This window comes from Apis laboriosa, unplaced genomic scaffold (assembly GCF_014066325.1).
Source record: "Apis laboriosa isolate Shangri-la unplaced genomic scaffold, ASM1406632v1 scaffold21_cov150, whole genome shotgun sequence".
Taxonomy (NCBI): domain Eukaryota; kingdom Metazoa; phylum Arthropoda; class Insecta; order Hymenoptera; family Apidae; genus Apis; species Apis laboriosa.
In genome coordinates this window covers 1039002-1056112 of record NW_025222365.1, presented here as the reverse complement: position 1 = coordinate 1056112, position 17111 = coordinate 1039002, and the positions used below count along the sequence as shown (strand labels likewise).

The following is a 17111-nucleotide window of genomic DNA, read 5'->3' as shown; positions in this document are numbered from 1 at the left end:
TCTCTCTCTCTCTCTCTCTCTCTCTCTCTCTCTCTCTCTCTCTCTCTCTCTCTCTCTCTCTCTTGAAAAACCCGATTTTTCGAGATAGCCTAGTGAAATATTTTTAGTAGGCGATTGGCGAATGTTACCTGGAAAACTTTGCATAGAAATCGTTAGGAATATCGTATGTACGCGACGGAATAAGTATTGTAATAAATTAGTCGGTCGAGAGAGAGGGTGATACGCTTTTAGGAGTTGGAGTTTTTGTCGTGGATACTGGAAGAGATAGTGGAAGCGAGGAGAATGAGGGTGTCGCTTAAAGGAAAAGAAAAAAAAAAAAAAAAAAGGAAAAATATCAAACGATGACGCAACAGTCGTGTCGGTTAATGTTTTTCGTGCATTAGAACGAATTATCTTGCATCTCGTTCGGCTCGTGTTACATTATTTTGCGCATAATATCGCGCATATCGCCTGTTTTTCCATAATCCTGTTGTTTTATCGGTCAGTTATACGGTCTTCATATATCTCTTCATCGGCTTTCATGCACGTATATCGTATATCGTATATATAGACGGCCTTCCCCTTTCGTTGGAATTAGACAAATTTTCGCCCCCTTTTGCTCGAAAAAAAAGGTGCGGATCGAGTCTTGTTCTCGCCAAGTTGTTTGTTCGAAAAAACTTTGTTGAAAACAACTTTTATCCTCGTATTTCCACCCTTTTGAACCTTTCGCTTATCGAATTGCAACAACTTCCTCCTGTTTTTCTTCTCACTTTTCCCCTTGAAATGCGTCCAACTGTAAGTCCAACGTTGTTACGTCATACATACTCGCTGTTCAATCTGGCGTTCAATCGCCAAGATCGCTCGATGATCGAAATGTATTTCCAACTTGTATTCGCAAATCGTATTGTATCGTATAAAAAAAACAAGAAGAAAATAAATAATTATCATCGATTTTTTTCTAGGGAGAGAATATTTTTAACTTCGGAAGGGGAGTGTACTCGTAACGGATCGTCTTTGATTCTGTCTATTTTCGTTAAGAATGGCTACTAATACATACCTTTCTCTCTCTTTTTCTTTTTAAAGGTCGCAATGGATCAACGGAGAAAAGTTTCCGGTTCACTCTCGGCGCGCACGCTCTCGATGCCTTTGCGGCGGATCCGGCGGAGGGGAGGGAGAGGAAGAGGAGAAGCGCGAGGATGAATCGCGAACCAGAGGCAATCCGATAGAGCGGCACGACGACAATGAAACGATTTTCGATGGGCTTCGGTGCCCATAAACCAAATAACTCAATAGCCGGAGCCGAAGCGGTGGGCCGTGAAAAAATTGCCACCGCAAATATCGTGTATGTATCGGGTAACCGGTCGATTTCGCGGATGAAACATCGCGCTGAATTTGCCGCCGAGTTTGTTTCAATAGCGGTCTCGTAAGTGAATTAGTCTCGTTCGACGTCCCTCTAATGCGCTTACCCTCCTCCACACCACCTTTAATTTCGATCCATTACCCCCCTTTTCTTTCTTTTCCTCCTTTCGACCAATAATCCAAGGATTATTCTCGTTGGATTAAAATCCGAAGGAAACTCGCAGTGACGTCCATCCTTTCTTCCTTTGAATCTAAAAACTTTCCTTTGAGGAAAATTAAACTTGCAAACTCGCGTTTTTCGATCGAATTTTTCTCCATCATTTTTCGATACTCGCCTCATCGATCGTTTCCTCGCTTCTTCAAAATGAAACTTTGTCTCTCGACGCTTTCTTGGCCTAAGTAAAGTTCAAAATATGGAAGAGAGAGTTAATCCGGAAACGATACGAGATTCACCTTAGAACCAATGGTGTTTGGTTGGTTCTTTGATCTCGAGGGGCGGCTACCGTGCCAACGCAAAACTTTCTTCGTTTATCCTATCCGAGTGTCGAACTCTTTCGAGGCCTGACCTCTCTGGATCGTATTTCCTTCCTGTTTCTTCTTCCCGATTCTCTCCAAGTTTTTTCTTATAGATCCGCCTCTCTCGTCGCCCTGGCGAATCAACGAAACTAAAAGTATCTAGGTCAACTTCCATCTCCCGATCACAATTTGTCTCTTTTTTCTTTTTTTCTTTTTTTATCAAGAATTCTCCTCGTTATTTTCCCCCAATTTATTGTTATATTAGAGACAGGAAACCTTCTTGTCCTCTGAAGATAATCTATTCAGCGTTTCTTTCTCTCTGAATAGATTAACCAGCCGATTATGCATTTAATAACATAATTGGAACGCAAGTATCAAACGATTCGACATTTTCTTTAGAGCTTAGAGTTTGAAAATTTAATTGGATAATTTCCATTTATCAAAATTGATATTATAAAAGAATGGTATTCTCAGATTTCTCGCTCAATTGATCGTCTCAGAAATTGATTCTTTCTTTGAAAGAAGAAGAAGGTATATACACGCTCGAGGTATATGAAAATATTCATCCTGGAAGCGGAATGGCAGCAGCGTTATACGCTTCTCCCTTTCCCTTCTACTACGTGGATGCCACGTGATTGAATTTATAGCCGAGAGCGAGGCGGAGACAATTGAAAATCTGGCCTATAGGTGTTAAATCGTACGAAACGCAACGTCACGGAGCTCGCCTCTCGCCATTTTCGTGGTTACAATACCGCATACCGCGTTGAATTTCGATCGAAAGCATCCCCCTTCTTCCCTCCCCCTCCTCCTTCTCCTCCTCCTCCTCGCCTCGGTCGTCGTTGACTTTACCGCTTATTTCCGGACAATGCCGTGTTCGATTAAAAGCACGATTATACCCCGCCACGATACCTGTGTGTATCCGTTCACGAGAGAAGAGAAACGTCTCCCAAGTTCTATCTCGTCGATCCACGTATCTCCGCGTCTTTGTACGAACCTCTCGGCTTCGGCTCGACTTTGGGGAAATTAGTTAATTAACGGGGGGATCGATGATTCGAGGAACGCGTTGCACGGAATCGTGAATGGTTGGAATTTAGAAATTTAGGGGACAGAGTGGAGGAATGGAAAGTTGGTCGAGTTTGGAAATTGATTCGATGCCTTTTTAAAATTTGAAAAAAAAGAATCGTGTTTTAAAACTGCTCTTGAAAAGCAAATTTTGTTCCATCTTTCGAATTTTAAAATTTTCTCTAATAGAAAGAAGAGATAATAATATTAATTTGATGAACGATATCAAAGATCGTCTCTTTTATATTTTTTTTCATATCTGTTTGAAAATAAAAGGCATCGATCAAATCGTTTCGTTAAACGTGTCTTTCCTCTTTTAAATTCAATTAGTTTCTTCGATATCGATATAAAATAAGACGTTGTACGAATATGCAAATTATCGAATCGAATTCTAATCCGTATGTACAAATATCCATAATGGAATTTAATTAAAGTCGTTGTCCCGGTTTATCCACGAATTTATTATTCCACTGCGACGTTCGTCACGACGTACACGGAAGGGTGTAAAAAAAAAAAAAAAAAAAAATTCTTATCGGCGAGTAATGGAGAAATGTAATTAAAACGCGGAAAGACCTCCCTTAATTAACCTGTAAGGGTAATGTGGTCGAAACGTGATCTACGAGGGAGTGCTGTACTCGATCGAGCCGACTGAGAGAAATTTCTCCCCCCGTCCAGGTTCAATCGAGTGGAAAAAAGAAGAGATAAACCGTATCGACGTTGGAAAATTTCGCGACAGATGCTAATTAGATGTTGGACCGCTTCCCCGTCCCAGAATCGGTATTACTTTTTATACGAGAGTGTTTTAAAAAATTTCCAATTTTTCCACGATTGAACTCGAACCGTCTCGTAATTCTTCTAGAATTATGCGCCGTGATGCGCAATCGCGAAATGTCGATAAATATTAAAAAGCGCGCGGAGACGATTTAATAGTTTGAAATATATCGTATTTGGCAAGGCATGTAAGAGAAATAAACTTTTCAACTATCGAATCATCCACCCGTCGTTTCCATGTCGTTTCTTTTCTTTCTCCTCTTTTGAACTCGTGTCGTCTCTATCGTGTTTCTTCGCCCGAGCGAACTTTGCCGATCTAAAAATCCAACGTCTCTCGTTTTTCTTTTCCCCGATAAAAAGAAAAAAAGAAAAAATCGCGGAAAGAAAAAAATATGGACGCGGAAGAAGTATGGGCCGATAAAGTTGATGTACGAGGAGATATTGGAAGTGATCGAATGGCGGACGATTCAATTTATATTTCTTTCTTCCTTTTTTTTTTCTTTTTTTTAAATTGTTACTCCCAAAGCGACGATTTTTGGCGAATTAATGGACGGTAAATGGGAGAAAGGATGGATGTGGTTCTATTCATTTTCGAATTCGCTCGTGTCTTCTTGTTTTTCGATATTTTTACATTCGAACCGTGGATCCATGCCAACCGTTCGTTGGACAAGTTGTAAAGTTTTGCAGGATTGGTCGATTCGCGATGCACGGCCAATCTCGCGGTCGAATCGTAGCAGATGGCCATCGGTTTCGCTGGTTGGTTTTGGGAACTTGTCGAAAGTGGCCGAGTTCGATCGGAGGAGATATCGCGATAGAAGATGGTTAAGCGTTTCCTTGTTTCAATTTCAGTTTTTATCGGTATGCTTCTCGAAATGTGTGACGATTGAATTTTAATTTTAATTTAATCTTGCAAACAACTTGGTTATAGTCAACTTTGATAGTCAATTTCAAGGTGCTTTTTTTTTATATACACATACAAATACGAGCAATTACACTGATCATGGAAGTAGAATATTTTCAAAACGATCCGCAAACATGTTAAAATATGTTGCGATGTATACACGAACGATAAATCTGAAAAATGCCAAAGAGGTTAATATCCAGATGCTCGAGTACCTCTTTTACAGAGATATACCAAAAAAAAAAAAAAAAAAAAAAAAGAAGAGGATGATGGAATATGGAATTCCACGTCCAATAAAATAAAGTAAATTTCGCGACGACGAGTTTTCGCGAATGAAATGAAAACGCGGAGATGAATAATAAAACGCGATAGCATAGGATTTGCAGATAAGATTAACACGGATAGACGCGTTAGAGATCAAAAAAATATAATTTTCCAAATTTATTAGAGCAGAGAGTGATTCGAGATCTTTCCCGATGAAAGATAGGAATATCGATAGGAAGAATATTTGAAAGAGAGAGGGAGAGAGAATAGAGAGCGAACGAGAGATGGAAGAAGAGAAATTTTATTAAAAGAAGAAGAAGAAGAAGAAAAAGAAGAAGAAGAAGAAAAGAAAAACAGTTTTTAAAACTGTATTCCATACACCATAGTGTTTCTTATTCAGACGGTGTTGAGGATGCTCCCTGTTTCGCAATCGTCCATTTTATCTTGTTTGTTAACGTTCCCCGTGCTTCATTTTTTGTTTACATTTTTCATCACGCGTATTTACATTCCCACGTTTTAAGGGCCGAATGGAAATTTCAACGCGGAAACGGGGGAGGAATATACTCGAAAAATCTTTGGCGAAACTGCGAACGGGCCAAAAATCACAGGATTTATTCGAACGAAAACGGCCATTCTCGATTTAACGTTATTTATATTCCTCCTCCTCGCACCGCGATACGAACTCGAATTCCTCTTTTCGTCCGATTTCACCGATTTGTAACGCGATTACCGCGTTAATCGAGCAGGTGTGCTTTTTTTCTCTCTCCACGACTCCACGTCGTGGAAAGATCGATCCTATCTCTCGAAATTCGTGGTCGTCCTTATACCCCGTTTACTTGGGCCTCCCTCCCCGATCGATCACATTACACCGGTGCGGGTAATTTAATTCGGTCACATTGATAAATGAAAGGGGTTGGGACGAGAGACTCGAAGCGAATCAGGTGATTGATTTCGAATTGTTACGCACGAGTCTGGCAGCGAGCGAGTCGGTAATACGATCTCGGCGCAAATTGGATGATAAATTAAACGAGTCTCGCGCTACTAGCTCGAAGATGGTACTCGCGCTTCTCTTTCGAAGAGACGCGTTAATTATTTGGATTTTCTTTTGAATGGCCAGCCGCGTTTATGACGTCACAGTGGCCTATGCGTTGCATCGATTCGAGTAATCCCACCTCACATCCATCGTTCACTCCAGCTGGATATTATTATTTTCCTTTTATGCGATGTTTTCTTCTTCTTTACTTTCTTTCGAAGCGTATACCTCTCTTCTCTTTATCGAACGTTTCCAAGAAGTACGTTTCCATCCAGATGTTCGAAGAAAGGGATCAAAATCAAGATCTCTCATCTTATATTATATTTTTTATTTTTTTCGAAACAAAGTGTGCACACACGGATAAACAAGATTCGAGTGCTATATGTGTATATATACATACACACACACGCGTACACACACATAGACACACACCTAAACAGGTCATATCAAAACGCGTGCACTGTCCTCGTGGTCTACTTCGTGCAAGTGCTCAGTATCAATACACGTGGAGGTGTGTAGTATATAAGAAGAGGTGTGCTGCGTGTTCGTGTCAGTGATTGATAAAGTCTATTCAACTAATCGTAACATACCGAGACTATGTTATACGGGGTTGGTGACAATCTCCTTCGCCTTCGACAATCTCTCTGTACTCTCTAAGTGTACTCTCTCCTGCCGGGGAGGAGGAGGGAGGGGGATAGGATATGATTCGTGAAGAGGGGGATGGTTCGACGGCAACGAATGGAGGAACGACAACAAGGGGGGGGGGGGGACGATGCGGGAATTCTAGAATGGCATATCGTTCGGGTATATTGTCCAACGATTGACGAAAATCCACGTCGCGGCCGTATAGTCCCATCGTTAAATGTAGGTTTGCTCGCACGAACTCTCTCGGCTGCTTCGCACGTGGTGAAGGGAATAAGCGGAGTAGTATCTTCCCGATGCGAATCTCTGAAAAAACATGTAACCCAACCCATTACTTCCCCTTTCTCCCCCTTATTCCTCTCCCGATAACATACATGTTACACAGCATATACACGCTCCTCGCATATATCCCACGTTTGACAAGGGTTAATTGCTCGAATACCAGATCGATGAGTTACACTCGGGGACGGATCGTGGTAGATTGTTGCGTGGTTTAACGTCGCTCTCTCTCTCTCTCTCTCTCTCTCTCTGTTTATTTTTTGATAATCTCTGGTGCAAGTTTAGGACGCACGGTTTAATAAAGGAAGGCGAGGGGTTTGAATTTGCCTAACTATGACGCCGAGTATAAAAACGGCAAGATCTAGGAGGAGAGAGGGGAGGAGGGGGATAAACTTTTTTTATAAACGAAATCTTCTTTCGAAGGCAAACAAGAACAAGCAAAGAGAATACAACGAGAAGAGTGTTGAAAATTAATCGAAGCGAAGTTGGAAGGCGTTTCGCGTTCCTGGATATCACGCGATCGACCTCGCGCGAGAATATTTGTAGGCGGTGGAGGCGAAACGTGGGTTGATTATTATACGAGAGAATCGAAGGGAAACGGTTAATTCGTGGAAATCTTTGCACGTGCGACTTTTTCTTCTTTTACTTTTATGTATATATATATATATATACACATATACGAGTACTTTTGCAATTTTTGGGTTTAATAAGCGAGAAAAGTTTGTCCCCTAAGAGCGAAGGGGACGTCCACTCTGTGGAAATGGAAGTTTCACAAAGAAGAGGAAGACCAATATGTTCCGAAATGCAACATCCTGCAACTATATATATATCCTTTCCTTCACACTCGCGCTTTTTCAAAGATACTCGATTCGGCCAACGGTTTAAAAGTCCATTTATATTCGGCGACGTTTACCGCGGATATTCGAATTCGATTTGAAAATCGGGCTCATCCCATGGCGAAGAACTCGCGAAATATCCGAATAAGCGGCTTGGCCCGATCTAAGAAAAGAAATATTCGAAGAGACGAGGAACGCTGGACGCTCGAAGTCATCGGCTCGAAGGATCGGAATAAAATAAATTTTCTTTCTTTTGGCAACGTTTCAACCCCGATGCTTTATTCGAAGCTGTGTCTCCTTGACCGGTTTAACACCGAAAACGTCTCTCGAAGCGTCGAGGCTGCGCCTATACGCGAATTAATCCCTGCGACGCAACAATCTCGACAGTTTGTTGCCCGCCTGTTGCTCCATTCTTTCGGACGTTCGTTTATGAAAATCTTACGAAAGTCTATTTTTTTATTCGTGAACTCTGATCAAATTTGCACGAATCGCCCTCCATTTTCACAAGAGGAAAATCACGAAACGTTTCACGAACGTTTGAATGATTGATGATAAACGAGACAATCTGAAATTTAAGCGCTCGTCGAAAATTAATCGGCATCGAATTCTCGACGAAAAGTCTCTCTCTCTCTTTGACGTTAGAATCTTGGGATCTTCGAGGTCGGTTCACCTGACTTAATGGATAGAATGGATGAAAGAGAGAGAGAGTCGGATATTTTTATCTAAGGTAATAGCAGATCGGAGACGATAAGGTTTTTCCTCTCGTGGAAAAGGATTAGGATCTTGATACACTGAAAGAAAACTCTTGAAAGAAAAAAAGCTTATTCCACGTTCTTTTCGTCGGAGATTCTATCCACGATGTAAATTACAAATTACAACTTCTTCTCAACTTATGAGATCGAATTCTTGAACCCTTGTTCTTCCCGATTACGAAGAAGCGATCGTACACATACCGATATAATCGAATTTTTGTAGCTCACGAGAGCGGTTCCAATCGAGTTCGAATACAAATGAGAAGAGACTGGCCGCATCGCATCATTCGAGGAAGAACGAATGTTGGAAATTTTGTGGTACAAACCCTTGGATAGGCAAGGCATTATTGTTCCACGAAGGTTCAAATTTTCAAAATGGTGGAAAAGCATCGGAACAAGAGACTGGTCGGTCGTTGCAACCGGCGAGTGTTTATTTACTACGCGCGAATCGTGCACGTGGCGCAATTTGCGCCACGGGAAAGTATGAATATTTCATACTCACTTGACTTGGTTTACATCTGAATGCAGGTTGATACCGCCGCCTTACTCGTCCGGGGCAGCAGGCGCACAGGATCCTCACGAACGCTCTGCAAAGGAAGAAGAAACGTGTCTCAAACGTTATGTTTCTTTCTGAATAATATTTTGAGAAAGTTCCAAGCCTCGGCGGAGCTTAGCCGTCGAAAATCATTTATTCGAAAGAAAAAGTGTTTGCGAATCCTTTGCAAAAAGAATATTCTTCTCGAATATTGCTACCTACGAAAGAGGAGATAAGGGAAAAGCTTAATTTCCGAAAAATCTAAAATATTCTTATCTACTCTTCCAAGGAAATTGCTTCGTGGCCGATGATGCTCGCGGCCTCGAATGTTGGTCACGTCACGTTGGCCATTTTTAACGTCAAGATCGCATGACCGGAATGTTGTTTTAAATATCAACCTGGCCGCAAGTATTTGCATAGGTTCTATTGCAACGTAACCGTGACATGCGACCGCTACGCAAACAGAGGAATTTCGTTCTCGAAAAATAATGTTCCAAGGGTCCGGGGATTTGCGATCTCAGCCGCTGCGGCGTGCATTTCCCCGTCCATTGATGATACGAAATTCCAGGGATGAAATTTCACGCGAAAGGAATCGATCGAGGTTTTCGTTATCGAGGCTCGTGAGGTTGACGTGATAACAAGTTCACGATTGTTTCAACGATACACGATAACATCTGACAAAGAGCATCGAGAACCACGATTATCCTCGCCTGTCCAGTGAATCGCCTCGCAAAGAGCATCAGTCTCGCCTTTGTCCTTTGTCCGTAGGAACATGCCGCTCCTTCGATTCTACCCTCTTCTCCTCGCTTCTTTGTGCTCGGCTGTCGTCGTATCGTTCGACGATAGCGAAGATAGAAGGATGGAAACGAACTACGGAAAGGGGAGGAGCAAATGGGGGGGCGATCGAGGATTCATCGTCGAAGGCGTAACGAGCGCTGAGAGGGAGCGAGAAGAATTTTCGAGATCTGCACCTTGCATCGCGAGCTTCTTGAATCGGGCGACCGATCCCGCGAGGACCTCGATCATGATACTGGACGACATCGATCACGCGGTCCTCTCGTTCGCGACGGATCTTCAAAATCGTTTCGCCTTCTTGAAGTATTCCGGTGAAATGGAATTCGACACGAGAGAGCTCGCGTCGAACGCCATCGTTTTCACGTCGAACGCCGCGAGTCTACGGGACGATCTGTACGTGATCGATCCTTGCACTCGCGACTGCCCCTTCTTCGTCGTGCTCACGCAACCGTTTCGGGACGAGCGCGCATTCCTCGCGGAGGCTGACGCTTTGGCCCGCTCCATGTGGACCCGAAGGATCTTCACCGTCGTCGTTTTGGCCAGGGTCGGCGAATCCGTGCTCGCCGCCGGCGCCACCACCTTTCGACCCACCGATCAACCGTGCGCCCCCTCCTTTCCGATCGTTCTCGACGAGTGCGGAACGAGATCCTGGGACGCGAGGTTAAACGTTAACCCGCTCGAAGGGAACAAGTGTGTTCTGAAAATAGCCTACTTCGACGAGCCTCCGTACGTGGTAACAGTTGCGAACGAGACGGCGGAAAGTTTGCTGGGTTTCGAGGGTATGCTGATCGAGGAGGTGTTGAGAGACGAGAACTTGGAGCGGGAACAAGTGACGTGGACCGAGAACGCGACCTACGTGGAGCAGATAAGAACGATCTTGTATCGAGAGGGTGCCGATCTGGTCGTGGGTCGTGTCCTCCTTCAACCGCAGGAAGACATAGATTACTCGAGCTCGTACGACATGTTGAAAGTGGTCTGGTTGATCCCTAAGGTGGCCAACGTGTCCCTGAAAGGATTGATCCAACCGTTTCACCCGTACGTATGGGCGGCCTTGGGCTGCACCTTGATATTGGCCGTACTCTTGAAAATCTTCCTCGTCCCCGACCTCGCCTATCTCGACATATTTGCTCTGATAATCGGAGCGTCGATCGCTAATCGGCCCACCAAACCCTCCACGAAGATCCAATACATCTCGTGGAGCGTTTTCGGCCTGTTTCTCATGGAGGTGTACGTGGACGCTTTGGCCGATCAATTGATCAATACGTCCGACACGAAGATCACGACCACGGAGGAGCTTCTTTCCTCGTCGTTCGGGATCGCTGGGACTACTGCGTTCGAGGGTTTGTTCAAGGACGACGACGCGACGTTGGACGAGAGGAGCGACGTCGTCTCGAGGATACACGAAAAATTCGTCACGTTCGATCAGAGCGAGTACGCGGGATTGTACAAGGACGTGATGGAAGGGAGGAATTCCACGTTCGCTCTTATGATCCTGTTGAATTCCTCTCGAAGCGAGGACATCGACACTTTGCACGCGTACACCATGTCCACGGACGTGATATACAGTTTCCCTCTGGCGTTGGCCGTTTGGAAAGGATTCCCAAAATTGGAGTACATAAACGCCAAGATCCACGACTACGTGGATATGGGTATTTTCGACCACATGATCAAGTTGGCGATACAGAAGGGTAGGCTGGCTATGATGTTCGAGTTCGCGGAGGAGGAAGAGTACAAGATCAATCTTCACTTGCAACACTTCGCCCCAGCGTTCCTCGTCATGATCATCGGATTCTCGGTTGGATTTCTATCGGTTATCGTCGAGATTGCTCTCTACCCCTCCGAGTTTCTCTTCTTCGCGAAGAAACGAGGGAAGGACAATTTTTAACTTTCGATTACGATTCGAGGTAAATTTGTAGTGTTGCGAAAAAAAAAAAAAAGAAATGGAAAATTTCGATATTCGAATATCATTTTACGATAAATTGGCTTCTAGAATCGCAAACAGATAGAATCGAAACGCAGCGCGAGCTAAATGTATCGTTAACTTCCTTGCCAAACCTATCGGACCAACTGATTCGTGTTACGGACGTGCACAATGCTTGTTGACGTTCATTTGTTAAACGTCATAAATATTTCATTTCAATAAACGAATACGCTTGAAATACACGGAATAATTTGAATATCCCAAAAATTTACGCGATACGATATTTATTTTTTGACTTTTCGCTCGCGCGATTTTCGAACGTTCGATTCCTTCGAAACGAACGAGGGAGGGGGAGGAAAAAATAGTGAGAAATTTCCCGAGGAAGAGATATATCGATACTTAATTTCACCTTCCTCATCCTTTTACGTCCTTTCGAAAAATAATCCCCGAGCAATCGTTTGCCGGCTCGTTCGCGATCGAATCATTCTTTCGTTATCGAAGAGATGAAGGGATCAAAGACGATCTATCGCGTAAAAAGAGATTCCTCGTGGTTAGATTCGAGTGGTTAGATGCAATCTATATGGAAGAAGGCAAAAGAAGGGTGTCGAACGAGTCGATTTTTAGTCGATGTCATGTCTTCATATCTCTCGTTCTCGAATTTTTCTTTTACCCAACGCTCTCGTTCCGCGAAATTCCATATCTTTACGTCCATCTTGTGTTTTTAGCGTGATTGAGTTTTCTAGAATTCCTCCAAGATTCCTGTCTCCCATTAGAGAATCCCTTCTTCGTAAATACGAGGTTTCAGTTTCGTTAAAGCAATAGCCATTCCATTCCGAGAGCTTTGTCGAAGGATGTCGCTAATTTTCTATTCGTAATTCTATTCGTTAATGGAAATATTTGGAGAGAAGAGAAAGGTAAGGGAAGAGAAAGGGTAGAAAATATTTTGAGAGCAACGATTTGACACGACGATTTTAAAAAGGATAATGTTCGATCAGGTTCCACGATATTTGAACTTTTTCTAGTATCTCGAGAAGATCAGACACTGATGCAAACACTTTTCTTTGTTTTTTAAACGAATTTGTATGTCCACCAGCAACAAACTTTCTGTGAAATTAAATCATTATATATCATTCTCGTTCATTTTTTCCATATTTTATTAAGACGAGGATCGTTTGTTCCAATTAATCGTTCGTTCTCAATTAAATCTTCGTTCCTCTTCTTTCATGAAATTTGAAAGAAAGCTCTCGAAGTTTTGTGCAAAGGCACAAGCTGAATCGCGAAAAAAGTAGATCGTTCAAGTAAATCTTTTCTTTTTTTTTTTTTTAAGAATTATCTTCGATTCCACAACTCATTTCACTGTTTAATCGATAAGAAACTTTGAAGAAAAGAAACACTTCGAAAATCAAAAAGCATGAAACTACACGAGTCTAACGATACGATTCACATTTAAGAAAAGATGATACATCAATTACCGTACTTCCTTTCTACAATTTTAGATTTTCAAAATTATCATCGTAATCGTTTTCTTTTTCTTTTTCTTTTTTTTTTTTCTTTTCCTTTTTTTTAATCAACGTCAACCATTCATAGAGGCATCGTTAATGCACCTTGCTGTGTAATGGGTAATTGCTGACCCTTATTATTTCGAAACACTCGAATTTACGATCCTCTAAACTGTTGCCGCCGAGCAACCCCGCAACCCGTTTTCAGGCGGCCGCAATTTCGTTCAGCTTAATAAACCTCGTTAGCCGCCCGTTATATCACCATTGGCCTCTATCCTCGCCTATTTATCCCCACTACTTTTTTCGCGCTCGTTTTATCTCTTTTTGTTTTCTTTTTCGCGCTATCTATTTTTTTCTTTTCTTTTCATCCCTTCCGATTAACTCGATTTGTCTCGAATATCTGGCAAGATCGCGCATCCACTCGATTACGAGGAGATAGAATTTCGTATCCGATTCTGGTTTACTTTTCTATTCCCTTTTTTATTCCTTGTTCGGAGGGATGGATTATGCATTCGCGTGATCGCGTTACCTCGTCCACCAATGATCCCACCATCCATCCAAAAGGAAAACTCGTTCTCGAAGGGAAACGCAATGAAATTTCGTTTCGATCCCCGATTTATCGTTGTTTTGCTCTGGAAAACTCGGTGTACGTTGCCTCGGTGAAAAGAAGAATATATATATATGTATGTATAATTCTCGATTTCGATGGTGTTTTAATTTTCCTATAAACGCTCCCTTAAATCGTACGTCACGATTTGTTTATATATATTAATTTATATCTCACGCGATTCGCGCGAATTTTATTTACCATCCATCCAAAAGGAAAACTCGTTCTCGAAGGGAAACGCAATGAAATTTCGATCCCCGATTTATCGTTGTTTTGCTCTGGAAAACTCGGTGTACGTTGCCTCGGTGAAAAGAAGAATATATATATGTATGTATAATTCTCGATTTCGATGGTGTTTTAATTTTCCTATAAACGCTCGCTTAAATCGTACGTCACGATTTGTTTATATATATAAATTTATATCTCACGCGATTCGCGCGAATTTTATTCGTTGCACAATATTCGATGTCTGCTTATTTCCCATTTAACGCTTCGATTCCTATTGTTCGTAACTAGGCGACGATATAATAATAAACCAGTTCCCCGTCGTAAAAGCAATTTATCGATTGCATAACAATTAAATCCCTACCATAAATGATACATGTGCATCTGTTTCATCTCGTTTCGACTCTATTGACTCCAAAGCTTAATTGTTACATATATACGTGTAAAGGTCCGCTGTCGTCCCTTGAACGCCTGTTTCATAAATTTTTTTAAAGATCGGTGAAAACATCGATGTTCGAAGAAAAAGTTTCTCGATTGACCGTCGGCGAACAGCAATCGCGAAGAATTGGACCGAATTCCTGGATATAATTTATTTACTCGTTAATTGAATTGTCGCAAACGAGGGACTCGAGGGAAATGCAATTTCCAATCGCGGCTTCTTTATATCGCCATTACCGCCACTCCCGCCATGAAAATTCATCTCGCCCGTGAAAATATCGTTAAGGGTCGAGCGAGACGAGTTTGGATCGAATAACTTTGTATTCCGCCCGTGTCCGCCTTCCAACAATCCTCTCGCGCCATTTCGCTTCTTGTTCGCATACGCGTGTTTCTTTTCACCCTTCTCACAACGACATATTGAAATGCAGATGCGGCGCATCGACTTTCGGATCGTTGGTCGCATGCGACGACGGATGGATGGACCCTCGAGAGGATGCTTTGAATCGCGTCTCACGGCGGGAATTCGTTCGTTTCGACAAACACGGCAAAGAAAGGTGGATAGGAGTGAAAAGGGGGAGGGAGAAGAGGGGTTGAATCGTGTGCAGCGATCGCCTCGAATTTCCAACCTCTCTCGTGTGTCTCTCGTGTTCTCAGATATTTCGCTCCTCGGGATTGGAGATTTCTTTCTTTGTGTGCGGGGAAGGGAAAGCCGGAACCGGGATCGTAACAATGGTCCAAGTTTGTAAGTAAGATTGAAAATGACGAGAGATGTCGAGAGTTTCGAGATAAATCGTCGTGTTCGAGAGGCCAATAACATCGAGATTATTTTGCCTGGGGAAATGATAATGATGGATCATGGATGGATATTTTATATACGATCAAATTGTGCGGGGATTTTTTTTTTTTTTTTTTTTTTTTTCCCCTCTTCGTATTTGTATTTTGAGAGGCTACTCGTTAAGTTTTGCCTGGCGAACATGTTAATTTAACGCGAGAAGAGGTGGTTACGGATAGGAAGGCTAAGCTGGTTTGAATGGTTTGAATATCGTAAATGTATTGCAAACGGGAGGGGGAAGTCGTTAAGGAACTCGTCGCGATTTCTCGACGATGACACTTGAATCCGTCCGAGAAATTCTTGCGGATACGTACGATAATATATAAAAAAGGTATGATAAGGGCAAGTATCGTATCGATTTTGTTAAAGGAAACATGTACACGAGATCTCGCGTGATTCCATTCTGTCGCGACGACACTCGTATTTTTTTGCAAACGTTTGAAAAAAATAATGGAGATTATATTATTATTATAAATGGGAAGCATCGATCTTGGACATTAGAGAGAAAGTCTCGTGTCAATTTTTAAATCAAGATTAATTACAAAATACGATATTTACAAAAATTGATGGCTTTTTTAATGCGAAATGGATTCTTAAATTCTTAAATTATCGGCCCATCATCGACATCCCAAGAACACGTGTCGAACGTTTACAAAATGCAAATTCAAAACCCAGAAACTTTGCTAATCGACCCTTTAGTTCGAACTCTTCCACTTTTCATCGAGATTCGAGATTCTTCGATTAAGAAATCGCGGCTGATAGCTAATCGCCCTGCTCTCTCTCAGAGAAATATATTTATACAAAACGATTCGATTCGATATTATTCCGTATTATTCATTCGGGGGGTATATCTCAATCGATAAACCATCGGGAGGCAACATATCGGAAACTCATCTTAACCCCCGCCAGTTTGCATTATTCAAGTACGGTTTTAATCGTTATTCGAGTTGTTGAATTTAAAAGGGAAGGGAAAAGGAAATATTTAATAACGATTTATATAACGAATCAACGTTTGTCAAGTGAAATCGAATCGAATCGAATATTGACATTATATCGCGGATAGGGTAAATTATTCCATCTGATGATATACAGTCTCTCCTCTTCCCATTAATCTTTTCTTTATCTCTCTCTCTCTCTCTCCATCGTCCAAGATGGAGGAAACTTGGGCATATCTCGTCACTGTGTCACGTTCTGCGAATTTCAAATTCCATTCTTCGGTTAAGGAAGAAGAAAGGAGGAAGAAGAAGAATAAAAAGATGAAGTGAAAAGTACTTTTCAGACAAGTTTTCCAGACTGAATAAAAACCTATTAAAACTATTAAAACCGTTGGCAATTTGTTGTTGTTGCAGCTTTTCTGTTGCGCGGCCGACAAACGCTCGGCCAATAAAACGTTGTCGGGTCGGAGAGTTAAGGTGGAAGAAGATTTATCAACGACTCGGCTTACGCCCTGCGTTGGTCAGAAAGGTAGGGATTTAGGATAGAAGAGACGAGACGTCTTTTCGGTTAAACCCTTGTTTCTCTTTCCAGAAAATGCTGATTAATGTTACGCTCTGCGCTTTCCTCTTTCGTCTCTCGTTCCTCTTTAACTTGCCACGATTATTCCACGCAAACCAAGCTATCGTTTAATCAACCAAGAATGCTTCCACCAAATTGGCAATACGGTACGGAACAACTCGCTCCATATTCGAGATTGCTCCCCGAAAGGACCAATTTACCTCTTCGATCGCTCCATTCTATTTTGTCTGAATTTCATCACTGGTCACTGACACCTCGTGTCATCTGTGCATCGGACGTACAACTCGACAACGATTCTCAATTCGTTTATCGAATTAATTTATAAACATTGCATTATTTTTATTTTGATA

The 17111-nt window shown here is 42.1% G+C and overlaps 1 protein-coding gene across 4 annotated transcripts in view; it reads right to left on the bottom strand.

Moving 5' to 3' along the window:
- The window catches only part of LOC122713032 (dopamine receptor 2), a 56862-nt gene that overhangs the window by 2479 nt on the left and 37272 nt on the right, over nucleotides 1–17111 (bottom strand). For 2 of the 4 annotated variants that reach the window (XR_006346445.1, XM_043933158.1), the window contains exon 3: nucleotides 8897–8981. The exons of 1 other annotated variant lie outside the window; for it this stretch is intronic. Coding sequence is in view for 1 of the 3 variants with exons in the window: in XM_043933158.1 (XP_043789093.1) it covers nucleotides 8897–8981 (85 nt within the window). In the remaining 2 variants the exon portion in view is untranslated. Of the gene's footprint in view, nucleotides 1–6475; nucleotides 6834–8896; nucleotides 8982–17111 lie in introns of all 4 variants that reach the window. One more of the 4 variants, XR_006346444.1, reaches the window with a different exon arrangement.